We start from the raw sequence: 25,862 nt of genomic DNA on the forward strand, positions 1-25,862 counted from the left end.
TTCTTTTTTTTAAGTTCTGTAATTTCCTTATTATTATATAGTGATTTTTTTTAACACATAATCATATATTTTCAAATGCATAGTTAATTAGAGGACCTTTAAAATACATAGTTAATTTACAAAACATCTTATATAAGAAGTATTAGTATTAAAATGATTTTTCGTCACTAATAACGCAATTTCGGATATGAAACGGCTAAACAGAAGAAAACTCTTTTTTTTTTTTTTTTACCAAATGAAGATAGTGATGTAAGAGGTCCAATGGTGCTAAAGAAGTGGTTTTCTCAATGACTAAGGATCATATAGAAAATTAAAATTGATCTATAATTCAGTTGGTCAAACAATATTACTTAACATAAATAAAGAATATTTGGTATGTATCCACCTAATTTTGGAGTGTATTATTAAAATAACACTATTGACTTTTTTTAATATTAAAATAGGAATTGGAATGAGAGTTTCCTTCATCTTTCCAATCAAAGAAACTCCTTTATCAAGACTCTATTGTAAACCAAACAAGGAACAAAAGCTTAAGGAACTAGTGATTACTTCTGTCCTTTAGAACTAACCATTTTTTTTTTAATGATTAAAAAGCTATGTGTTGTTTATACATTCATTCTAAGCATTATTATTAGCTACAATAATTATGTATTTTTACTGAAGATATACTAATTTTAATGACCTCGTTAATTTGGATTTTTCTAAAATTGATTACAAATTCTTTTGCCAGACAAATAACCAAGATAAACATGCATAGTCAACAAATACGATCATGAAAAAGATACTCCGCCTGTAAATCTTTAACATCATAATCAAAGAGAAATTTATTTGGCGAATCTACATTATTAGCAAATAAACACGTTTGATTTTATCGGAATACATTATTTTTGTTTAATTATTTCATCTTCCAGATATGAAATCATGCAAGGAGAATATTTTACAACTATAAACTAGAAATTAAAATAAGAGTTCCAAAATTAATCATCCGGAAGGCTAGAACAAATATAATGTTTGGGTGGAAAGGATTTAAATATGAATCCATCATTCAAAATGATGATTTCAGAAAACTAAGTTTTATCTTAAAACACCTATTCCTCTAGATAAAATGCAATTCAACAAAAACACTAATCTCTTACACTCACAGATTTCTCAAAATCTTTTCCTCTCTCTCTCAGTCCTTGCTCTTCTTTTTCTTCTCTTTCTTATCTTTCTTCTTGGCTGGTGTCTCAGTTGTTTCTTCTTCCTCATGCTTTCTCTTCTTCTTGTTCTTCTTCTCCTCCTTTGCAACCTCTACGGCTTCAGTTTCTGCTTCAGCTTTCTTCTTCTTCTTCTTCTTTGATGGCTCCTCCTTTTCGGGTTCCTCTTCTTCTACCTTCTTCTTCTTTTTCTTATCTTTCTTCTTCGATGGCTCCTCAGATTTAGCCGAGGATTCCCCAAGAAGAGAATCTGCAGCAGTGTTGTAAGTCTGCACATAACAAAAAAACAGCTCAGATTACTTCATAAACCCAAGAACAAATGGATAGAGATATAAAAATCAATTGCAACAGAGAGTTTCTCTGACACAAATCCAAAACTATTAAGAAAAGATGAAAAAAAAAAAGAGAGGCAATAATCTTGACCTTAGCAGGAGTGATAAGACCGCCAGATCCCATCTTTTTATCCTTGTTATAGACTTCAATCTTAGGTTTGCCTTTAGCTGAACCAGACAGACGTCCTAAATCTTTTCCTTCAAGATTTCTCAACCGCGCTTCAAGCTGTTAGAAATCAACAGGTACCAGAAATATCATCAGAAGGAGACCAAAGATCGTTCAGAGAGATATATCAACAAGAGGAAAGCTATTGAAGAGTGCTGTTACCTTAGCTCGGTTCTCAAGTCCCATAGTGCTATCCTGGCCATCACCAAGAGCATCAACCCTAATAGCAAGAACAGCTTTAGCAGCTAATGACCGCGAGATCTTTCCCTTGTGCTTTGGTGCTGCTTGACCAACCACAGATGCGTGGTAAATCAAACCGTACTTGGGTGTGGCGTGTTTTGTCTTAAGAGCTCTAAAGAGAGCTTTTTCAGCTCCGAGTATCTGAATCGTGCTCCCAGGTTGCTTGGAGAGGTTCAATAAACTACCTCCATGAGAAATCAGACGGGCACCAACTAGCTCTCCAACAAGGGCAGTCAGATTGGGAGCAATTGTGTTCATTCTGCTCTTCAGGTAATCGTAAAGCTGAGCTCTGTACTCAGAAAGAGAAAGAACCTGGTCACAGAGTTCACGAATGTGCAACAAGTCTAGGTCACTGACTTCTGTTCCCATGGATATCACAGCTGCGTCCTTGAGATCTGCCTCAATTTCATCCGCTAAGATCTACAATGTAACCAGAAACAGGAGAATCTTCAGACGTTAATCAGGGCGTTTTTGTTAATGAAAAAACAGTTTAAAAAATGATTTTTGTTAATGAAAAAACAGTTTTAAAACATGAAATTTACCTCGGAGAAGTCTAGCTTTGCAGCATTAACTCTGTTTCCCATCAATTTAACAGATTTGGCATATAGGATATTGTCTGATATGATCTTAGCAAGCTCGGGAAAATGCCATCCATACCATTCTCTAACCCTCATGGCGTATGTGTTCAGTTCTTTGTCAAGATCATCAAGTAAACCGATAGCTTGGATAATCATGGTATCCACCTGACAAAAACTAAACCGTTAGGAGATGCAAGTGAAACAAAGACAAACACAGGAAACGTTTAATATCGGATAATCAAAGGCGAGTTCAATACAAAAGTTCCATAATTTAACACAAGTTAGCCTAGATCAGTTAAAAAATTCATATACTTGACATATCACCAAATAAAAAGACCAATATAATTAGTCAAGAACAGAAAGTACCTTGTCAGAACTAAACTTTAGCTTATATCTGGCAAGACTGTGAGACAGACCCAAGCTCATAGGTGCCAAGTCTTGATCACCCAACCCAGATATGAGTTCAGTAAACTGACTTCTAACTCCTCGTAGAAGCTCCATAACAGCATTGTTGTGAATGCAATCAATTTTCTGAATGAATTAAGAAATTTCATTAGAAACAAAACACAGACCAGACAGGAATATAAGGGTGTAATAATGGGAATTACAAACCAGTTTCTCCTTGATCACATTCCCAAGCTTTGAATCTGCCACAGCTAAGGTTTCACCTTGACAATTAGCTTTCAAAAACTTGCGCAGACCTTTGCTTGGAGCTCCCTCCAGCAATTTAGCCACAGCTTCGAGAGCTTCAGATGTGTTGTCAAACTTCTCAAAAGCTTTTAGCTTAACCATCTGGTACACCAAAAAAAAACATATGAGAAACTCAACACTAAATCTAGTTTCAGATGTTCTGAAACCAAACACTTTATTAGTGCATGAAGAAGCAAAAGAATTCACCTTTCGTGCTGAGTCTGGAGTGTCGAACTCTTTACACAAATCCTGCAAAAAAAAAAAGAAGTTAATCCAGGACTACTTTTAGAACAACAACAATAGACAAAGAACCTTAAGGAAGAGATAAGAGACTACAAAAGAATGAAGATAACTCACCTCAACGTTAGCCATCTTTCCTTCATCTTTCACTTTAAAGAGGGCAAAACCAGCCGCTGTCTCGTATAGCACTAAGACCATCTTCACAAAACTCTTAAGCTGGACCTGAAGAGAAAATTAAGACAAAACTTAAATCAGAACAGTAAAGATACGAATCAGAGTCACACTGATTAAACTAAAAGTTAACGTTTAGAGATCAAAAACTAGCAAGAAACAGCATTCACTATAAACCCTAATCCTACTTTTTTGATCACATAAGAAATACAGGAGAAAAAAAGAAACAGAGAGATAAACTACAAAAAGCCTTAAAACTGTGTCCGAGTATTCGAAACTCCACAATCTCTGGCAAGAATCGAAAAGTGAAACAGCATTCACCGTGAAGAGAGAGTAGGAGAGATATGAAGTACCTGATGAGCTAATCAAAGCAGCTGCGGAGAGAGAGGAAGGTGAAGAAGAAGACGGAGACGGAGAATCACTTAGGGTTTTAAGAGGGTGTTGTTGTTATAGCAGTTAAAGACGAGTCGGGCCTTCTTAGAACGCTGCGTTTTATAAGGGGTATTTCTATAACTTCCATAGTTAGGGTTTAGGTTTTCAGCTTAATGGGCCTAAATGGATTATTTAACCAGCCCGTTTATAATAGTAATGGATTATTTAACCAGCCCGTTTATAATAGTAATCCGTCGGCGTTTTAATCTTCTATTTCCCTTTGTTTCTCCGTGTAGTGTATAGAGATTTTTGTCTGGAAATTATAGAGCTCGAAGCTTCAAGTTCAAGGTATGGTTTCAAATTTACTCGTTGATTTTCTGGGTATAGAACTTTTTTCATAGTTGTATTCAAATTTATTTCGTATTTTAGCTCTGATTTTGCTAGATCTTCATCTGATTAGGTTCCGTAGATCCTGGAAATCACGAATTTGCGTGTTGTTTAGGGTTAAACTAAGTAGTTGTGTGATTAGTGTTTTGAGGAAGCTTCTTTAGTGTGAATGTTTACGTCGATGACCTAATTTTGCAGGGAAGTTATGGCTAGTGAAGATGAATCGATAGAACAAAAAGCTGCTGCTCGTAAAGAGGCACTTAATGCTCTAAGGGCAGCTCAGGAACTGTCTGAGACCAAGGAGGACGGAGAGGATGAAGCTGTCGAAGAAGAGTGAGTTTGCTTTCTTCTTTGCTTATTTTGTTTGTCTTGATTCCTATCTATAGTATTGGTTTGAAGAACAATTTGACTAGCACATGAAATTGTTAATGTTGCGTGTTGGCTATAGCATAACTAGGAGCTTCTCTTGCGCATTGATTTGTGAGAGAATCAATAATGGTGTTCTTGCAGCATCCATTACCATACAATTTTTTCCAATTTCAGTTGGCATTATGTATACTTTGCTTAGATGATTGGTTTTGTTGCTTGATTATTCGAGCGAAAGTCCCATTTTTTCCATTTGCGTACTGCTTATGCATTATCTTCGATTTTACAGTGGTCCAGCCATGAAGTTTAGAAACTATGTTCCCCAAGCTAAGGAGCTTCAGGATGGTAAACTTGCCCCACCAGAGTTACCCAAATTCGAAGATCCGATTCTTGCACTTCCACCTGCTGTGGAGAAGAAAGAGGTGTGTGACTGTTTTTCTTTTCTCTGTTCAAGGATCACCTAAAGTGTCTCTGTTTCGAATTATTGTTTGCTTTAGTTGTCTCTCTTAAGCTTACAACGAATTTATCATTGTAGGACCCATTTGTTAACATCGCTCCAAAGAAGCCGAACTGGGACCTCCGAAGAGATGTGCAGAAGAAGCTTGATAAGCTCGAAAGGCGGACTCAAAAGGCAATGTATAAACTCATGGGTAAGTGGCAACTGTATCTACATACTGATATCGTCTATGGAAGCTTAATTAAGCGATTTTAGTAATAATAAAGGATAGATTAAGACATTAGTGTGTGGTTCATGAGTAACACTTTGATGAACACTGAATCTGTTGGTAGTATGATACCAAATCATACAAGTCCAAAATAGAGTGATCTGTTTGTGTTTGTTTATTATGGAACTAACATATGCATTTTCATCATCTAATTGCAGAGGAGCATGAGAAAGAACGTGAGACGGCTGAAGCTGATGGTAACACCATAGAAAGTTGAAACCTGACGACACCATCAAAGAAACCACCACCGAACATTATATTCTACTCAATTTTGTATAACTGTTTAAGCATTCAAAGTGACTAGACCATAGGACTTGATTTCTCCTCGTGTGTAAAACCCTACTGCCATTGCCATAGACATAGTAGGTTTATGTTCTTGTGTGAAGAAAAAAAAAGTCGCAATTTATTCCGAGTAGAATTAAGTGTGGTCCTTTCTCTTAAATTTGGTTCGACATTGGTGTTAATCTAGTTTGATCATTAATTGGAACTGCGTTTTTTGGTTTGATTCGATTTACGTTGGTTTCTGATAACTTCGCTTAAGATGGAAGCATCCCAAACTAAAAACCAAATTACATTCTGATTCGGGCTAGATGGGTTTAGTTTTCCCAAGACTGTCGGGAGTCTGAGAAAACAACACAGAGCTCCTAAGACCTTTCTTCTCGGCATGTTGCTTCCACAGTGGATGTTGGAGTTTAGATACAACATTGGTTTATTTATTAGGGAACAATCAAAAATAGATACTAAGTTTTTTTTTTGTTTTGCAAAGCTCAAACCTAATGTACAAATTCAATAAAGCTTTCGACACCATCTCACCTAAAATCTTGGACCTTTATTGGTGCCCACTTCTCATGAATCCAAGCTCCAAAGAACAGAATTATTTCTCCAGCATGAAGCTGAGTAAAACACTAGGCCAAGGTAAACCAAGATCTATGCTTTTTGAAAGGAAAAGCAATGAAAAGCTATAGACTTCCATGTGATTAAATGCACCAGTAGACAGATCCCAATCTGTAGAGCAATAGATAAATATGGTGATATTCAATATCAAGGCTTCGATCAACATAGATTATTGTTCCTATCATTGTTTCAAACCAAAAAGAGCAATCTACAAAGGCTTTGGTATCAGGAGTTGTGAAAAGCTCACATGAAAAATCTACCAACTCAAGTATCTCTATTTTTTCTTTCTGATGAAAATACCTAATATGAAATCACCTTTCCAAGTAAAAACCGTCAAGTAGATGCAGCCGCTCCACAAATTTTATCTTGACAAACACACCAACATAATGCATTTTAATAAGTTTTCACCTTTTTCTAATATTTTACCTCAAAAGTTATCTAGCTATAGCCACTCTGTAGTTGAGAATTAGATCCTCAGGTTTCTTCCATATATATGCCCGTACAGTTGCTAAACTCATATCTGGAGATAAGACCTGAAATAATCACAGAAAAACAGCTCGTTCAGCCTCATACTGCAAACAGTTAATTGAGATCCGTGAAACGAATTCTCTAGGCAATCAAAAGTTGACCAATAGTTGGATCTCTTGAAGTCTGACTTGCCTGGTTATTACATAAGATCTCAATGGAAGGTCTAAGTTTCTGCCAAGGCTTTAATCCAGACTGCAACAATCCATTTCCTGCAAACAGTGGCTGAGGTTGTCCTCCTGAAACACTTGTTGCATCAAGAGCTAGACTATCCAAAGGATTGTCAAGGACCATCTTTTCCACAACGTAATTGGTAACCTACATAGACATGTAAGGAGCCAGTGAATAACAGAGAGAGCAAGCAAAACTACAAGTTCAATTTACAGAAATATGCACCTTGTGAACTCTTAAGATCCGGGGTGCACTAAGTTTCCCTAGTGTAACCACCTGCACAGATGAACCTTCACATGGATGCAGGAAGAAGCTTAATCTGGAAATTTGAAGAGCTTTCAAAGTCAGACATTTTATGGAAGATGTTTTATCTATTTATAAAAAAATGTAAAAACATATGTGATGAAAATGCTAAAGGTCCAAACTATTTTTTTGATTAAAGAACAAGGTAGTGCCAAATACTTTGTATTTTCTCTAGGTGGAAGGCGATTGTTCAAGACAGCATCCAAGCACCACAATGGGAAGTCCTTCTCATCTTCAGTTCCAGTATACTCGGTTATCTTCTTCCTCCATGGTCCACCTTGAGAACCCTCGGTTATGATGGAAGGAGGGGAGACGGAAGAAAACTCGAATGGAGGATACACCGGATCACTTGCAGCACTACTGTCTTCAGCTTTTGATGCACTTAGATTTTTTTTGGTATCTTTTACAGATAAAGTATCTCCAGAGATAAGAACTTGGGGTTTGGGTTTGTGTTTCTTCTTTGCCAGCCAGTGACCCAGCAGGCCTTTCAGTGTTTCACGAGCTAGATTAATCTACAAATCACATAATCCAATGACAAAATTAGGTTTCCTTTGACTAGGTTAGAACAAACAAAAGTCTAAAATATTCAATTAAGGTAACAGAGATCCATTAGTTATATGCAACAGTAAGATAATTGAGAAATTTCTGATTAGATTCAACATAAACTAAAATGCAAGCATTTAATCTACCTTATCATCTTCAGGTCGCCCAGAAACTTTAAGGTCTGCTGAATACATCTCAGCAGAGAAGCATTGTGGAGTTTCCAAATGTACAGATAAGCATCCAAGTCGTGTATCCACAGTAAACCATGATGGAATGCTTACCTAAAAAAGTAAATATGAGCAAGATATCAGTTAGGTAAACAAACCTGCTACTCTCACTAAAGATAAAGAATCATAACCTTTGAAAATAAAACAAGAGACTTACCATCTCAAACAGTTCTTCTTTCTTCTCCTCAAATGAAATCTGCAAAGATGGAAACAGATATATATTTCTCTGACTTAGTCTCCATTTGCATTTGGAGGTGAATGATAATGATATTTCAGAATTACAGCAGCAGATACATTAATCAATATTGAATCAAAAAAGATGTCTAGGTTCCATAGATACCTTTCCATAGTCCTCTACCACAACACCCCTAGTTATATCCCATAGTTTCACTGAGCCAGCTGCGTCCTGCAAGAGAAAAACCAAAAACATATCATTGACCCCTCTACAAAACTATCAATGGTGGTCTCTTACCAGAGTATTCAGAGAAATCTATTTTACCTTGGTTAAAATTTGCCTTTTATTATTCAAAATCTCATGTTGCACAATCGGGTGAGTTCCTGGAACAGTTATTGACGGCTCCTTGTAGGCAGGGGGCTGCAGACAAGCGAAAAGTTAACCACACTGAATAAACAAAGGTTAAACAGAAGCATTTACAGGAGGAAATTGTTTTGCTTACTGGATTTAGTCCTTCCAAAGACACCCTCGCCCTATTAAAAGACAAATTCCCAGCCAAGAATGAGCCACCTCGTTGAAAGACCTTTTGAGGACTCTGTACTTCGGCAGGCCATTTCTCTACAGAGGAGTCTGTAGTTGCAACCCATATACTATTATCTTGCAACGCTAATTGCTGAATTGGATGTTCCTTAGTGCACAGCAAAACACTCTCCCTTGTTGCCAAGTCTGTCAAGTATAACTGACGGAAACATAACACATAAATGAAATTCGAAAAGGAAGTTATACGCTGGAAGAGAACCAAAGAAAGAAGCAAGTTTGGTGTCTACTCACACATTGGTCTCTTCCACCGCTATAAACATGACTAAATGATGGAGTGCATGCAAGCGCCCAAACAGAATCTGTATGCACCGCATAGGTATGAAGACAACGCTGCTGACCTAGATCCCATAGTCTAGAAATGAATTTAGAACCAGTTAGAACTGAAATGATCACTATAACTTCAGCCAGTGGGTATCATAGTTATGAACTAATTCAGAAAAAATACAGACCTTATCATAGAATCAGAGGACCCAGACAAGCAAAACCTGCAGTCTCAAGGTGAGAAACACGAGGAAACTCAGTCAGTCAGAGAAAAAAATATGTACCAAAAGGACCCAAAATAAACCATTGATGGCATAATAAAAAAGAAAACTTACCTGCCAGTTGAGTCCAGAAGCAGCACTCTGACATTATCTGTATGCCCCCTCAGCTTCATAGTCTTTGAACCGGTTCTAGGGTCCCAGACACGTAAAACCTGCAATAAAAAGAAAGAACTGAATAGGATATTCAGAAATCAAAAACCCAAAAATTTCTAGGTTCTTGTTCTCAGGTATACTCTCTGCAACCTGGAGTGTACGAATACCTTCTCTGTTCCACCAGAGACGAGCATCGTTCCGGTATCATTCATCGCCAAAGCATACACAGACTCCTTATGGCCTTTGGCAATTGTTGGTGTGTACCCATGAGATGGAGATGACTGCACAGAGATATTGTTGCTCGAACCAACAGTTCTTAAACTTGTAACAGGTACATTTACACCATTTGAAGAAGAACTATCTTCATTAGCATCATTAGGTTTTGTAACTGGTGACAAAGCAGCTTCGATATCCCATATAAAAACCTCCCCACCAAGGCCACCAGATGCAACAAGATTACTCTAAAAGTTATACAATCAAGATAGAATCAGAATGTGATGGCAATGAAAAGCACATATATCCTACAAAACTTGCACCACCATACCAAGCAATTTTTTTTAGGTGAAACTATAAAGAAAAAAATGCATGAAGAATGACAAATTACATTTTTTGCAGCAACTGCCAAACAAGTAACATAGTCAGAATGCTGACGGAGGGTCCTCGTACAGACTCCATCTGATAAACCGTCCCACGTCTAGAGACAAAATAATTGAGCCGCATTTAGAAACCAACAAACAAAACAAAGTACAATGTTCGTTTTATACTGCTAGCAAAACAAATTCACAAACCTTGACCGTAGTGTCTGAAGAACAAGAAACAAGAGTGCTTTCACCAGCCAGAGCAGCGTCGTTCACCTGACCAGTCAACACGGGGGTTTGCAATTATTAGATGCACAATAGAACAGGATTCATCTCAGGAAACACAGAATCCTAATTACTGATCATCCCTATACTGTTAAATTTCAGTGTCAGGAAAACTATATACCCAGTCAACATGAGACTCAAACGTAGCTGAGCAAAAGGTAGCATCCTCGTCAAATGCCCATCTCTTGAGTGTACCATCACGACTTCCAGTGAAGAGGTAGCTTTGATCATTAGAAACAGACGACTTCAACACATCCAAGCAATTTATGCCAGCACAATGCTGCAGCGTGCACATAACATAAGAAGAACACCATCAGGATTGAGTTGAGAAGGAGATGTCTAATAACTTCAAACTATTTCAAGTCTTTTCTAGTTAAAAAGAATATGAAGGAACTAGAAAATAAAAATCAAACATAGAGTAACACAATTCCGGATGGCAATAAACCGTATTGGTGTAAAACAACCTGACCTTTGTGTCGTTGGCATCATTTAATACATAGGTAAGCTTTTTCTCTTTGCGAGTGCGAACAGAACCGCCATTACTGCCGGCACTTCCAACCCGGTGCATTTCAAAGTATCCTGAAAGGAGAACCAAAAAAGAAAAACAAGCAAGTGAGGGACAAGCAACCTTCTCTTCAAGCAGACTAGTTATCATCATCATCCAAAACAAAACAAGACCAAACCGAATATTGCTGCTAAGAAAAAAAGCTGGTAGTAGTAGAGTGATCAGTCTGAATCGAGAAGGAACAAGAGCCTATGGGACAGCCATAGAGATCCCCAGCTGAGACTAAGATTCTGTCTCTTAAGAGAATCTCAAATATTCCGGAGAAAAAAAAATCAACAATTATCCACATGGAATAACAGCTTATAAGCTCCCAAAATCCTCCATTGACTCATCAAAAGGAAAATAGTCGGAAGAAGAAGATCAAAATCAACAAGCCACACTCAATTTCGATGTAAAAGAGAGAGAGATTACAAAATCATCACTACTTAGCTATAAGACTCTCTTCACTCTTGATTCAAAAACGATCAATTTAACACCCATCCATTGAACATACACGATTAATTCCAACTAGTTGCTCAATTTCTAACAGGAGAACAGAAATTGAACAATATCTAAAAGATGAGAATAAAAAAAAGGTGGAATCAGTCGTAAACGAAATCATCAACATACCTTAAAAATCTGAACTTGAGATGAAATCGATGATAGTAACAACGTGATTCAGCAACCCAAAACACACACACACACACACAGAGAAACCCTAGAATCGATCGTTGGGCGCGGGAGTGAATAACGAGATTTGGGAATCGGATTGATCTAGAAAGTCGAAAGTTAGCACAAATTTGGAAAAATTGTTAATTGAAGAGTCAAGACGGACAAACAAAGAGCAGCCTTTTTTCCAAAGGCGTGATGGCGTTTGAAGAATTGGAAGAAGATGAAGAAGAAACCAAAAAAAAAGTGTTTTTTTTTTTTCCTTCAAGGAAACCACAAAACTCTCTTCTCTCAAAGGCTCGAGACTTGGTAAAATCAGAGCCCATAAAGAACAAAATAGCGTTTTAGTAAATAAAATCGAAATATAGTTTTGGGATTGGATAAGATTATATAAAAAATCCTCTTAGGGCTGTTATTTTCTTATTGGATAAGTGACTTAACTTAAAGTTAATTTAGATTTTGACCACTCAAAAGAAAATTAGCTATTGAGATTTAATAAATATCTGCTAAAACCACAAATAATCCTTACAAAATTTGTATGCATTTTATTTTCAATAAATCTTAGTAGTTAGTTCATCATATACAAGAATCATTCACATATGACATATTCATATTCTTTTTCTTTTTTTTTTTTTGGTGCAAAACACTACTCATATTCAACCTCTTATTTTTCATCTTTTTCTAGGATTAATGTTGCCGATTAAAATCAAAATATAATAAAAGATTTTTCTATGATTAATTAAGACGCTGCATTAGAAAATCAGTGTCCCACTAAAAAAGCATAAGTCAAGGGGATCAATATAGACGATTAATTTTACAAGACAGAATTGGTAATTAGTAATTACAAAACTATTGAATAAAATATTCTTACAAAGAAAAAAAAGGAAAACTTTTTACAGTTTTACCGTTGATCGTGCAATACTATTATTGGTAAACTAACTCAATTCCACTAGTAGTTTCCTTAAGCAGAGTTTCCTTAAGCAGAGAGAGTCTTTCTTCATCAATGGCGTTTTTCTCCTCTTCTTCTTCTTCTTCTTCATCGTCTCCGGCGATGCAGAAAGGAGTCTTCGTGTCCATGCCTGTACTCGTACTCTCCGTTTCGTTTGCAGCTGCTGTCTTCTTCCTCATCTCGTCTTCTTTCTCGTCTTGCTCCTGTCCTGAATCTTTATCTTCTTCCCGGAACGACGCCGTTGAAGCTTCCGTCGGTGGAAGCGGCGGTGATTTGAGATTGGAGGAGAGGATATCGCCGACGCAGGAGGATATTGAGTGGGTTAGAGATCTGATTAGATCCAACGGTTTGCATATGCAGAAGAATGAGCTTCGAAAAGGGATTAATCCTCGCACTAGAGATCAACAACTCGCAGATCTGAAACAGTAATCATCCTCTCTCGCGATCTTCTTTTTTACTTACTTTGAGTTCCAAGCGTTACAGATTCAAGCTCCGAAACTTGAGTGGCTAGTAAATTTCTTGAGGTTCCATTTGATGTTAGCTTAGTGATTAAAGTTTGGTTATTGCTATATCAATCTCAAAATGTCGGAATGCAAAGATGGAATTGATGATATATATATATATATATATATATATATGTATGTGAATTCACTAGCTTTATGGCCTCTTTAAGTGATTAGAAAGCGACATTGTTCTCAGTTTTTGAATCCATATCTGTAAGGTAATGGTTTAATGTTACTATGTTGGGATCAAGATCCTATGTATATCTAGTGAGAGCAAAGGATCTGATTGCTGCTTAGTGATTTAGCTGTGGATTGTATTTTTATAGAATTGTTTTATCAATGTAGGCTCTTTGACGAGATCCTATAATGTTCTGCTAATTTCTTGATTCTTAATAGTCACTGACTTTGCATAACCAGTTGTTAAATTATCATTTCTTATTCTGTTTTTTATAATCTGAAGATTTGAGCTTTCTCTGTGTTGGCTTTGTCTGATTTCACTTCCTTGGAAAATCAGGTACAAGGGTATATCCCATTACGAAGGAGATGAAGCAAACAACCACACAGCTCTTCCATGTCCTGGTGAGTTACTAGTTGAGCAGCATCACAGCAACTATGGTGAACCGTGGGCAGGTGGTCGCGATGTATTCGAGTTCTTGGCTGAATCATCCAATCTTAAACCAAACTCTCGTGTTCTTGAAATTGGATGCGGCACGTTACGTGTGGGTTTGCATTTCATCCGCTATCTCAATCCCCAACATTTTCACTGCCTTGAAAAGGACGAACTTTCTCTAATGGCTGCTTTAAGGTACGAGCTTCCATCTCAAGGACTTCTACATAAACGACCTCTTATAGTCAGAGGCGATGACATGGAATTCAGCAAGTTTGGTTCAGATACAACCTATGATCTGATATACGCAAGTGCAGTCTTTCTCCACATGCCTGATAAACTCGTGTGGACTGGACTCGAAAGACTAGTAGACAAGTTGAAGCCCTACGACGGGAGAATCTTTGTGTCACATAACGTAAAGTTTTGTTCGCGGTTAGGACAAGACAAGTGTTCGCAGAAGCTAGCAAGTTTAGGACTTGAGTATCTTGGAAAACAAACACATGATAGCCTGCTGTTTAATCACTACGAGATCTGGTTCGGGTTTAGACGGTTCAAAACATAAAGCCGGTTGAAGTATTATTGTGAGTGTATTTCGGTTTTCTCTACACGCCATTGCTCTCCATTGTCAAGACTTTATGGAGGTTTAGAGGTTGTTTTGGTGAACAAAGGGAAAGACTCTCTACAAAAGCGGTGAATTAGAAAGATTGTTCTGTATCAGGTTACTTTAATTTTTGTGTTTGTGGTCAGGGAGATACATGTATTGTTTATATACAGTAGTAGCCAAATGCTATAAGAGATGAGGCTAGATTCTTTTGTTTGTAACCAAAGACAAATTCTTTTTTCATATTTTGTAAGTTGTTACCACTTGTTTGTTTTTCAGTAATTTGATATAATGTCAGCAATAATACTGCAAAGAAAAATAAACTCCACCTGAAATTAGCATTCAAGAGACGAAGACAGTACCATTTTCTGCAACAAGAAGTAGAAAATACGACATACTAGAAGAACTAAGACCATCAGACTCTCAAATATAGACCAACCTCAATCTAAGATAATGGGGAAATCTTTCCTTGACCCATCTTTATCTTCAACCTCACCAGTTTTACCACAATCCTCGCTTTGTTTTTCTGTTTCTTCAGCTTCCTTACGGATAGATCGATCATGCTTGAGTATAGAACTGGGGATAGCAGCAGGGTCTAGCTCGAAAGAACCAACAGGAACTCCCTCTTTCTCCTCTCCATTCAACCTAAATGACGGCACTTTGTGAGAGAATCTTTGCATTTCCTCTGGTGTGATCATGAATGAGATGACTCCATGCTGCCCAGCTTGTTTATAGACCGATGCAAATCCTTGAACCTTCCCTAAATAGGCCACTCCAACACCTAGACAATCGTCGACGTTGACTAGAACTTCCACAAAGTCGTACCTATAAGGAGGCTTGTGCTGTTTCCGGTTATTGTTCCAGCTTTTGCTCCAGTCTCTGAAAAGAGCCCACGTTTCGCCTTTACTCGGATTCACAGCAATGAAGTGTTTGCCACGTATGATGGGATGTATCTCATGGGAAAAGGCCAAATGGCTTTTTACGGTTTCTGTATTCCCCCATTTGAACCTACCGCAAGCAGCAAGAACAGATTCCTCATCTTTAGGTTCTAACCATGTCACTTGAAGACTCGACTGACACTTGTTAACTTTCTTGATCCGACCATAACACCTAGGCATTGAATCTATGTTATCATATAGAGCCCATACTTGACCAGCCATGATAGAGCTCATTGTCTTGCTGAAATCATTGAACTCTGAATCAACAACACACATTAATGGCTCATGGTCCTCATCATTGTGATGTGTTCCTCTAACTATGGAGACAACGACTTCTTCAATATCTTCTTCATGTGCTTCACGAGAAGATGTAGAAGCTGAAAGTACAGAAGCAGAATCTTTTTCCTTGTCTTCATCATTTTGGTTGTGTTGTGTAAGAGACTCAGCATCCAATGACGGCCCAGATTCAACCCTAGTTCTCTTTCGAGTCCCAGCTTGTATTGATCGTTCTTGTACTTCTCTCTGTTTCAATTCCAGCTCTTTCTCCCTTTCTCCAAGTTCCTTCTCCCTTAGCTCAAGAAACTTAATCTTAACTTCCACATCTCTGGCTTGTGCTTGTTGTATCAGTTGAAAGTTCTCTTCTTTCTTCTCCAGCTCAGTCGATTTCTCTTTGATGGTCTCATTAAGCAACCTAAGCTCATTCTCCCTCGCTTCAAGTTGCTTAAGAGATGTTTCAATCAGCTCAGTCTCCATTCTCATTCTCTCAGACTCTGTTGTTTGCTTCAGATCAAAGGCCTTCACTTTCATATCTAAATCACAAGTCTTGGCATCGATCGACTTGGAAAGCAAAGCAACCTCCTCTCTCCTCGCTTCAACCTCTCTCATAAGCTCTTCATGCTTCAGCTTCATCGAACCCTGAAGCAATTTCTCATGTGCGTTAAGCTGAGCAACCACCATTTCTTCATTCTGCTTCTCAAGAACCAATCTCGCCACATTTTCTTCCAGAAACCGTTTCAAATCAGATTCAATTTCAATCTTCATCGCTCTCTCTTCAACAAGCTTAAGACGCTCTTCCTTCTTCTCCAGCTCCAGAATCTGAGTTTTTAGAGATGCCTCCTTCAAATCCACTTCCATGGCTCGTTGCTTTAGCAAATCCAATTCCTCATCGATTTCTTCCCACCAAGGCGAGAACTCAAGAACTGATGAAGCTTTCTTCTGAATCTGTTCTAAGATATTACGCAACTTGTCCATTTTTTTATCAACTCCCTCTAAATCACTGTCCACTACCATAAGATCATAAGCAGAAACCCTAAGTATTCAAAAAATCAAAGGAAAAGAAGAAATCAAAAAAAAAATCCGTCATGAAATATAAACCATCTCAGACATTCACGTGAAGAAATATAAACACACAACAGTAAACGGAAGCTTCCAGAGAAAGAAGAAAACAAACAAAAAAAACCCAGGAAAAAAAAAAGTAAACCTTTTTCGAGAATGATCTTCAGTTTGTGCAGCCGCCGGTTCCTGATCCGGCGGGTTGCTTCTGAAAGTGAAAGGTTGGGAATTTTCCGGTTCCATTACTAGTTGCTGTAAGACTTGAGTTTTTGAGCTCTAGGAAGTAGAAAGACTAAGAAAGTTTGCTTCTTTATTTCCGTTAGACACAGAGCAAATTTGATTTCAAATTTGAAAACAAGAGAGAGAGAGAGAAGATGATTGATTGATTTTTACTGAACATAGAAAAAATGGAGGGAGAGCTGAGCTCAGAAAAAGTTGTAGCATACACGTATCGGGACAAATATGTACCCCCTTTGATTTACAGCCGTTGGATTAAATTATGAGCAACCGTTGGATTACTTATAAGTCAGATTTTGTTTGACCAGAGTCTCCAATGATTTTGTAGCCGTTCGATTTCTTCTATCAGATGAGATTCACGAGATGCCATGGCCCATGGAAGAGATAAGTTTCGTAAATGATCAATCACTTAAAGGGCTTCATAAGATGAATAAGCCCATTAACGTTTAATAAAAGAAAAATAGTAAGCCCAATAGATATAAACTAACTACCTTAAGAAGTTTAGAATTTAGAAACATTCATCATCATTCAAGAGAAAAAGGCATGTCCAAAAGGATCACATCAATTCACAGTACCATTTTCTGCAACAAGTAGCCATAATCTATATATACATTTTTGGATGATTTTTAGCAAATAAATCCTGGAGTTGGAATGTATTTACGGATGAATGCCATTGGCATTAATTATTTAAATTTGAAAAATATTAATTAAAGATATTACCAACACGATTTCGAGAATCATAAATTCATATCTTCCTTAATTTTCTGAGTCATTAATGTGATAATTCTTTAGGAAATATTTCTCTGTAAAAAAAAAAATCCACATTAATGAAGGCATTAAAATCGACACTAACAATTAAATTATTTAGATATTCAATTATTTTAAGATTCTTATATCTTATTTGATATTTTTTTTAATATCTCATTCTTTAATTACTGCGTTTAAAATTTATTGGTTGTTACCTATTTTTTGGTGAAATTTATTGGTTGTTACTTAATAAGTAATTATGGTGCGTTTATTTTAGTTAATATCTAATTTAAAGGATTTGTTTTCTTTTATTATTAATAAACGAATAACATGTATAGAAATAAAAGATTTTTCTTGCGACTCTATAATAAAAATATTAAACTCTTATTTTCTACATTTCTTACACATAATATCCTCTTATTCAATAACAAAAAATATATATTGCATATTTTTAAAAATATTTATAATATTTAAATTATATAAAAAGTTTGTAATAATATTATTTCAACTCTATACAAATTTAATATATATGTATATATATCTTATGGGAACCATTTAAAAGAAATTTTTAAATTGACTTGAATTATATAGCTTTTAAATAAAAGTATTATTAAAAAGAAAAATAACTAAATGATGTTTAATTTCACGGGACGGGTAATATGATAGGACGGGTTTGGGTTGATATTTATAAAAGATAGTATACCACGGGTGAAATCCTAAAATTAACAATCAAAATAATCTATCAAACAAATTACATTTTGATTTTTTTAAGAAAATATAGCCCCGCGGTGTACCGCGGGTTAAAATCTAGTTTGATTAGTAAAATACTAAATACGTATTAGACGAACTATAAGACCATCAGCGTATCAGACTCACAAATACATAGACCAATCTCAATCTAAGATAATGGGGAAATCATTTCTTGACCCATCTTGATCTTCAACCTCACCAGTTTTAAGTGTCACTAAGGAAAGTCTACGATAAGTGTTAACCAAAAAAAAAAAAAAAGTTCAGGATAAGTAGGATAGGTATATTAAAAACAATTAATTTTAGGATAATTAATGATACTTTATATTTGAGGATTAAAGAAAATTATATTTATATACACTAGGATGTGATTGTATGTTTGATTAATAGTTCAAGATACTGTATGACTTGTTTTTGGGGATTAATTATATATGATCTTGTAGATTGGTCCTATGTTTACTGTGAGGAGAAATACCAAAAAAAAACCTTGTAAATGAGAACAGAAAACAGAAATCCGAGAGAATAATAGAGCGATGATGATGAATAGTCGTCGTAATAAATAAGTGTAACATCCATATGATCCATCTACTCGTTTATGTACTTGGTCTAAAAAAACAAAAGCTAATTATTAAAGAAGTTAATAGTGATAAATGAATAAAACAAATTGAGGGGAAAGAGATAAAAGGTTAGAGGAAAATGACAAAGAATTATTAAAGAAGATAGGGACTGGTGAGGTGATCAAATTGAAACCCTAATAATAGGACAAACCACTAAATTATATATTCTATAAAATCAAAAAAAAAAAAAAAAAAAAAAGAAGAAGTAGAAACTAGCTGTTGTCCATAGATGTTGACCGCCAAACTCTAATGCTTCCAAATTTTTTTTATTTATCATACTTTTGCTATAAACCTTTGGTATTTTACAAGCCACACGCCTCTTCCTATCTTTTTTTGATGGAAAAAAATATATCTAATTCGGAAATTTTATATATTAATGCGTACTATCTTCTGTCTGACTAACTAAATAAGTAAAACGGTAAGACCAAGAAAAAAATACATAGTTTAATGAATAATGACGACTATGAACGTTTGGTTCACTCTTTATTTGATATCATAGTAAAAGTTATTCTCTTGTTTGGTTCACTATTTCTTATGCTTTTGTGTCCATCGGCATTCACATATGCACATACAAGTTGTGTTGAATGTGGATAGTTATAACTTATATTCACATCGGCATTCACTATTTCTTATGCTTATATATATATATATACTATTTGGATGTTTTACTTTTTATTGTTCAAAGAAAAAAATCAATTATATGGTTTTACCTAGTTGACTAATTTCAACATAATTTACCTTAGATATTGTATAGAAGATTACCGACATTACTTTTAAATTTTTCTTAATCGTTTTTATACCGACATTGCTTTTATTTTTCTTAATCAAAACGTTTTACCGACATTACTTTTTAGATGAAATTTCACGAGCGAGATCGTGACACTCAACACATAATATTAAAGATCTGGGATAGAGACAGAGACTAGTAGAGTAGGCAATAAGAAGCACGTTGAAAAGCAGCTGTTAGCCATTTTCAGCACCCAATCGTCTCATTTAACTAAACAATTCACTAGTTAATTGTTGTTTAGTATGCACGCATATTCTCAAGATATACTTAATTATATATACCCATATATATATATATATATATATATTTGTTACAATTATACAGCATATGATTATTAAGGACCATGCATGCATGGTTTTATAGACTATTGATCAGACGAGTTATTTAGCCAATAATTCTACGTAACTCTTAATTACGAATAGTTTTTCGATAAACAAATTTTTTATGTAAAACCATATAATTGATTTTAAAAGTTAAAGCGATCAGTATAATTACTAAAAATAGTCATATGCTTTTTCGACAGTTACTCGACTTACCCTTTTAATTACCAAACGGGTTTACTTGACATAATTATACTTAGCTAATTTTTTGTCGTTATTTAGCTAATTTTTTGTCGTTACTTAGTTAATTTTTTGTCGTTATTTGGGAAGAGTTACAAGCAACAAATGACATAATGATAGACACTCTACACAATTTTAAATGCTTTTTTCCGGCCCATAGTCTTAAAAAGTTATTCCACGAATAAATTGACACATGCTCTGATTAAAAAAAAGGTTCAATTAACTAATGAATGATATATCATCATTATACAAAAGTTGTGAAATCTAATTTATACTATTTTCAAATCGAATATGCATAGTATTGAATATTGATGAAGATTGAAGAATATACTACATCTTTTAACAAATTCTTCATTTTCGAGTTTTTTTTTTTCCTGAAAAAATATATTCTCTTTTTTAGTGTTAGTGACACTTTGAAAGAAATATCAATAAGAATTTTAAAAGAGTTAAAAAAAAAAAAAAAAAGTAAGAAAGTTTTTTTTATTATTATTAATTTTTGTTTTGAGGCCCACCCATGACCCAACTCCTCACACACAACACCTCCCTACTCATCCCTCGACGCGTCCAAACATATGCGCGCACGTTACGCCACACGTCCCTAACGATGCTAAAATACGCAGATATTCCTTATCCTCCACCTCTTGGCGGAATATATATCTTTTTCTTTATTTTTAAGCCTTTTGTTTTATCCCAGTTTTTTTCTAATCACTCACTATTAAACCCCATTTTGATCTCTCAAGTTTTCAAAAGCAGGAGATTTTCCTTTTCAAGAAAGAGAAATTTCACTAATCAAAGTTGCGAGCTTTCACTTGTCGACTTGAAAATTCTCGTCCTTTTTACAGAATTCGATCTGGGTTTTTGTTCTTGATTAGTAAAATAACAAAAGGGGGGTTTTCAGAAATGGCTGCGAGCGATGAAGTTAATCTTATTGAGAGCAGAGTAAGTTTGTTGCTTCTTTTTTTCTGGCTTTAATTTTGTTTTTTAGTTTCTAAGTATATATTCTCATGTTTGCAATTTTTGGGGAAAATTTTATCAGTGATTTTGACATGGGTCTCTTTCGATTTCTGGTTTAATTCTGTTCCTGATGTTTTTTCGTCTTTTGCTTTTGTGTTTGAGCTTATGTAGAATGATTTATAGTGTTTTGATTGTTCTTTTTTTCAAAAAACAGAAATTGAAAGCTTTAGGATTTCAAATCGTTTGAGGTGATGAAACGTGTCGTTAGTTTGATAGTGGTCTCTGTGCTTCTCCTTGGCGTCTCTGTCTTCTTCTGTTTGATTTTTAATCTGAGTGTTTAATCAGATTTTGTTATTCAATTTCACACTTAAATTCAACCGACTCTTTCTTTGATTGGATTCTACTATGTAGTGTTAATCAAAAAAGTTCGAATTTTGAGTTTTGTGTTTGATAAAGACTCTCCTTTGATGCTTGAATTGAATGCAAAGCACTCTTTTTGTGTGGTTTGTGTATGATAAGCTTAAGCCCTTTCATTGATCTCTCTTGTTAATGCGTTTATCTCATCTTCTATTGGTGTTCTCTGTGGTGGAACTAAGTAATCTGCAAATTTTGTGTGTTTGATGCAGACAGTGGTTCCTCTCAATACATGGGTTCTAATATCCAACTTCAAAGTAGCCTACAATATCCTGCGTCGCCCTGATGGAACCTTTAACCGACACTTAGCTGAGTATCTAGACCGTAAAGTCACTGCAAACGCCAATCCTGTGGACGGGGTGTTCTCGTTCGATGTCTTGATTGATCGCAGGATCAATCTTCTAAGTAGAGTCTATAGACCAGCTTATGCAGATCAAGAGCAACCTCCTAGTGTTTTAGATCTCGAGAAGCCTGTTGATGGTGACATTGTCCCTGTTATATTGTTCTTCCATGGAGGTAGCTTTGCTCATTCCTCTGCAAACAGTGCCATCTACGATACTCTTTGTCGCAGGCTTGTTGGTTTGTGCAAGTGTGTTGTTGTCTCTGTGAACTATCGGCGTGCACCCGAGAATCCATACCCTTGTGCTTATGATGATGGTTGGATTGCTCTTAATTGGGTTAACTCAAGAGCTTGGCTTAAATCCAAGAAAGACTCAAAGGTTCATATTTTCCTGGCGGGGGATAGCTCGGGAGGTAACATTGCGCATAATGTAGCGCTAAAAGCGGGTGAATCAGGAATCAATGTTTTGGGGAACATTCTGCTGAATCCTATGTTTGGTGGGAATGAGAGGACGGAGTCTGAGAAAAGTTTGGATGGGAAATACTTTGTGACAGTTAGAGACCGCGATTGGTATTGGAAAGCTTTTCTACCTGAGGGAGAAGATAGAGAGCATCCAGCGTGTAATCCGTTTAGCCCAAGAGCGAGAAGCTTAGAAGGATTGAGTTTCCCCAAGAGTCTTGTGGTTGTCGCGGGTTTGGATTTGATTCGAGATTGGCAGTTGGCTTACGCGGAAGGGCTCAAGAAAGCGGGTCAAGAGGTTAAGCTTATGCATTTAGAGAAAGCAACTGTTGGGTTTTACCTCTTGCCTAATAACAATCATTTCCATAATGTTATGGATGAGATTTCTGCGTTTGTAAACGAACGTTAACACGGTGTTAGAGAGAGAAGGTTGTTTTAACAGAGCCAAGACATCTTTCAAACTAACAAACAGGTGAATGTATTGCCTGTGGATTCTCTCGGATAGTTTTGTTTTTGTGTTTAGTATCTAAGTGTGTGGCGGTTTGCGGAAGCCTTTGTGATGACTGTTTAAACGCTGGATTCTGAAACGCTAAAGCTTGTGGAAGAATAGTGAGGCGTTTAGAGACTTGGAAAGGAACAAAGCAGTAGTAAAAATTTCTCCTTTGTGTCTGTAATATTTGGCCTTTAGCTTTTAGCCTTGAGTCTTTTTATTAACTAAAAGCTGAATTTTTTCGGCATGGGAGTGGTAATTAAATATAAATATTTCAAGAATGTAATGTTTTATACAAATTGTAATGATTTTGGTAAATGTCAGGTTTGCAGTTGGTATTGTTGCTCCTCTTTTTCATTGAACTCTAATAGATTTTACAAAAATAAGCATTGCCTGTTTTTTTCCCAATCTTGTTAAAACAACAATAAATCTTTAATATTGTGTGTTTCAAAAAGCCAAAAGGTATAAAAAGATTTTTGTTTCGACCTGTGAGGAATCTTGGTACAAATGATGAGAAACAGCTAAAGCTTTGAGGAAACAAGAAAAACGAGAGAAATTAGTTTGTTCAAAAAGACAAATGTACAAAATAAGTGGAGTCCACCTTACTTAAGACCATATATGAAATTGACCAAGAGTACGCAAACTCTCTTTCACAAAAGAAAATGTGATAGGAAGAATGTGGCAATACTTGCCTTTGGATCATGATCTACTGTATGAAATTATTTCTTTTACATGATAAAAGTTTCTGTACTATATTTATATTTCATATTATAGTTGCAGAGACCTAAACAACATTATTTGCAAGGTAGGCGTAAAAAGCTCATTTGATAAAACAAACTCGAATGAGATAAATGTCATGATTGTAGTTATGTGGCAAAACCATTCTGAGACGTTTAACGAGTCCTAGCGGCATAGGCAAAAGATGCAGCAGCAAAAACCGTTGTTACAGACGAAACGAGAGTCCAGAAGTTCTGCTTCTTGTGTGCCTCTTCCGTTGATTGTTTCATGATCTCAGCTTCTTTCTTCATTTCCTCGATTATCTCCTCTTTGTTTTTGAACGCTTTCTCTATCGACTCCAGCTCCACCGCGTAGGGTTCAGTTCCAATTTCTCGCTTCTGTTCCTCGCTAACCAATCTATCTTCTCGGTTCTCTAATTGGGACAGCATAGATGCAGCACTCTTTAGCATCACCATGCTGCGTTTTGCATCCATTCCAGCTGATTCTAGTTCTGTTTTCAGAGCATCCATAGCTTTTTTGAGCTCTACAAGCTCCTTTTCAAGGATAGCCTTTTCGCTTTTCAATGATTTGGATTGACTCTCCAAATCATTCTTCGCTGAGAATAAACTCTCGCGCTCAATCTCAACTTTCTCAAGCTCTTCTAAAGTTTTTGCAACCATCTTCTCTGATTTTAAAACCTCTGCCTTAAGATCCTCTCCATGTCTCTTCTCCTCATCAAGTGCCTTATCAGCTTCTTCTCTCTTGAGCTCAACTTGCGAAAGAGCATCGCTTAGCTGACCAACTTTGCAGCTAAGCTTGTCGTTAGTCTTTATTTGGTCATCACAATCCTTTTGTAGCACAGCCACAGCATGAGTTAGCTCATCAGCCTTTTGATTTAGCTCAACCAGCTTCGCCTCCTGACTAAAAATACGCTCCTCAAGCTCAACTTTCTCCCGAGACAACTGGTCAATCAACTTCTCCTTATCAGATGACTGCTCCTTGACCATTTCCATCTGTTTCTCAACCAAATTCTTCTCCTCCAATAACCTCTCAAGCTCAGATTCCTTGATTGTCATCTCTTTCCCTAACACATCAATTTCCACCCTCATTCCTCTCTCTTTCTCCATAGACCCATCAAGATTCTTCTTTAACCCGGTAACCAAATCCCGCAAAACCTTATCTTCCTTTGTCAAATTCCGCACAGTCTCATTCAACTTGACTAACTTTCTCTCCAATTCCTCGATTTCTCCCTTTTGTTCAATCTTTACAATTTCCATGTCATTCTTTTCACTCAAAAGCACTTTGATCTCTCTCTTCAATCCATCAATCTCATTCTTCTTCTCCTCCATTATCTTCTCCAGACCAATCTTCCCTTTGTTTACCCCTTCAATAAACTCTTCTGTAATCTTCCTCTCATTCACTAATCTATCGTTTTCAGACTTTAATTTCCCAATCACTAGCTCCAAATTGGATTCTTTCTCCTCCAACCGAATCACACAAGCCTTCAATAGATTCACCTCCTCACACTGCAAATCAAACCCACTCTTGATTAAGTCCCTCTCAACACAAACTTTCCTCAACTGTTCCTTCTCAATCTCCACCCTGCCTATCAGCTCAATCGCTTCCCCTTTCAAAACCCTAATCTCACTCTCTCTATCACTCTTCTCCTTTACCAACCTATCAACTCCAACGCCAATCTCTCTAAACCGGCTCTCAACAAAATCAATAACCAGATCCAACTCAATCTTCAACCCCAAATTCTCATCACTCACCTGTTCCAACTCGTCACGCAAATCCATTTTCTCCGACCCATAACGAGCCAACTCGGTCTCCAATTCATCCTTAGCCTGAACGAGAGAATCGATCTGGTTTCTCTTCTCCATAGCCTGTTTGAGAAGCATCGCGTTAAGAGACTTCAAGTTCTGGAATTGCTCCTCCGAAGAGTCGTGTTCTTCCATGGAAGACTGACGGCTGAGTGCCGTGGCTTTCTTGTCAGTCTCGGGTGCTTTCTGGTCATGGTGCTGTTGTCGGTTATCATCATTAGCGGTGTCGTTACTGTTACGCGACGCTTTCTTCTTGGCCATTGTTTTGGGGATTCTCGAAGGTCGCAAAAAAGTGGTGGCGGAGATTAGGGTTTTTGGGGATTTCGATGGTCAGCGTGTAGAAGAGATAGAGAGACGAAACGCTTTTGGGGGTAAATTTGCAAATTCAAAATTCAGGGCCCAGATTTTAAGATATACTTTTTTTTTTT

The 25,862-nt window shown here is 36.5% G+C and overlaps 8 protein-coding genes across 9 annotated transcripts; 4 read left to right on the forward strand and 4 right to left on the reverse strand.

The window, feature by feature from the left end:
• Positions 1 to 935: 935 nt before the first annotated feature.
• Positions 936 to 4,139, reverse strand: LOC9320555 (probable nucleolar protein 5-2). The gene is made up of 9 exons (XM_002884443.2): positions 3,967 to 4,139; positions 3,560 to 3,664; positions 3,410 to 3,451; positions 3,125 to 3,304; positions 2,879 to 3,043; positions 2,477 to 2,677; positions 1,857 to 2,354; positions 1,620 to 1,754; positions 936 to 1,465 (listed from the first exon to the last, which is right to left on the reverse strand). The coding sequence occupies exons 2-9, from the start codon at positions 3,638 to 3,640 to the stop codon at positions 1,172 to 1,174; spliced, it is 1,596 nt and encodes a 531-aa protein (XP_002884489.1). The 5' UTR covers positions 3,641 to 3,664; positions 3,967 to 4,139; the 3' UTR covers positions 936 to 1,171.
• A 119-nt stretch (positions 4,140 to 4,258) lies between these two features.
• On the forward strand, positions 4,259 to 5,944 carry LOC9320556 (coiled-coil domain-containing protein 12). Its single transcript, XM_021031400.1, has 5 exons — positions 4,259 to 4,333; positions 4,571 to 4,705; positions 5,028 to 5,160; positions 5,274 to 5,388; positions 5,622 to 5,944. Exons 2-5 carry the CDS (start codon positions 4,578 to 4,580, stop codon positions 5,678 to 5,680), a joined length of 435 nt encoding a protein of 144 aa, XP_020887059.1. The 5' UTR covers positions 4,259 to 4,333; positions 4,571 to 4,577; the 3' UTR covers positions 5,681 to 5,944.
• A 73-nt stretch (positions 5,945 to 6,017) lies between these two features.
• Positions 6,018 to 11,920, reverse strand: LOC9318460 (WD repeat-containing protein 48). Its single transcript, XM_021031399.1, has 19 exons — positions 11,574 to 11,920; positions 10,869 to 10,978; positions 10,521 to 10,679; positions 10,325 to 10,390; positions 10,141 to 10,230; positions 9,704 to 9,997; positions 9,498 to 9,595; positions 9,351 to 9,386; positions 9,133 to 9,253; positions 8,804 to 9,040; positions 8,626 to 8,721; positions 8,467 to 8,532; positions 8,284 to 8,322; positions 8,046 to 8,180; positions 7,516 to 7,868; positions 7,279 to 7,372; positions 7,018 to 7,200; positions 6,784 to 6,890; positions 6,018 to 6,468 (listed from the first exon to the last, which is right to left on the reverse strand). The coding sequence occupies exons 2-18, from the start codon at positions 10,965 to 10,967 to the stop codon at positions 6,792 to 6,794; spliced, it is 2,265 nt and encodes a 754-aa protein (XP_020887058.1). The 5' UTR covers positions 10,968 to 10,978; positions 11,574 to 11,920; the 3' UTR covers positions 6,018 to 6,468; positions 6,784 to 6,791.
• On the forward strand, positions 6,240 to 6,364 carry LOC110229847. The gene is given in 2 exon segments (XM_021030883.1): positions 6,240 to 6,279; positions 6,282 to 6,364. Coding segments are annotated over 2 exon segments (123 nt in total).
• A 613-nt stretch (positions 11,921 to 12,533) lies between the features above and the next one.
• LOC9320557 lies at positions 12,534 to 14,585 on the forward strand. Its single transcript, XM_002882347.2, has 2 exons — positions 12,534 to 12,986; positions 13,579 to 14,585. The coding sequence occupies exons 1-2, from the start codon at positions 12,616 to 12,618 to the stop codon at positions 14,231 to 14,233; spliced, it is 1,026 nt and encodes a 341-aa protein (XP_002882393.1). The 5' UTR covers positions 12,534 to 12,615; the 3' UTR covers positions 14,234 to 14,585.
• A 6-nt stretch (positions 14,586 to 14,591) lies between these two features.
• On the reverse strand, positions 14,592 to 17,371 carry LOC9318461 (tax1-binding protein 1 homolog B). Of its 2 annotated transcripts, none has more exons than XM_002884445.2 (2): positions 16,691 to 17,371; positions 14,592 to 16,519 (listed from the first exon to the last, which is right to left on the reverse strand). In XM_002884445.2, exons 1-2 carry the CDS (start codon positions 16,783 to 16,785, stop codon positions 14,713 to 14,715), a joined length of 1,902 nt encoding a protein of 633 aa, XP_002884491.1. In that variant the 5' UTR covers positions 16,786 to 17,371; the 3' UTR covers positions 14,592 to 14,712. The 2 variants fall into 2 exon arrangements, with proteins under 2 accessions (XP_002884491.1, XP_020887691.1); XM_021032032.1 differs by having other exon boundaries at positions 14,592 to 16,493; positions 16,691 to 16,736.
• A 3,380-nt stretch (positions 17,372 to 20,751) lies between these two features.
• On the forward strand, positions 20,752 to 23,244 carry LOC9320558 (gibberellin receptor GID1A). The gene is made up of 2 exons (XM_021031226.1): positions 20,752 to 21,176; positions 21,818 to 23,244. The coding sequence occupies exons 1-2, from the start codon at positions 21,138 to 21,140 to the stop codon at positions 22,811 to 22,813; spliced, it is 1,035 nt and encodes a 344-aa protein (XP_020886885.1). The 5' UTR covers positions 20,752 to 21,137; the 3' UTR covers positions 22,814 to 23,244.
• A 318-nt stretch (positions 23,245 to 23,562) lies between these two features.
• LOC110229958 (myosin-9) lies at positions 23,563 to 25,845 on the reverse strand. The gene has a single exon (XM_021031227.1). The coding sequence runs from the start codon at positions 25,693 to 25,695 to the stop codon at positions 23,788 to 23,790; it is 1,908 nt and encodes a 635-aa protein (XP_020886886.1). The 5' UTR covers positions 25,696 to 25,845; the 3' UTR covers positions 23,563 to 23,787.
• Between the last annotated feature and the right edge of the window lie 17 nt (positions 25,846 to 25,862).

Source organism: Arabidopsis lyrata, assembly GCF_000004255.2.
Source record: "Arabidopsis lyrata subsp. lyrata unplaced genomic scaffold ARALYscaffold_3, whole genome shotgun sequence".
In the NCBI taxonomy this organism is placed as follows: domain Eukaryota; kingdom Viridiplantae; phylum Streptophyta; class Magnoliopsida; order Brassicales; family Brassicaceae; genus Arabidopsis; species Arabidopsis lyrata.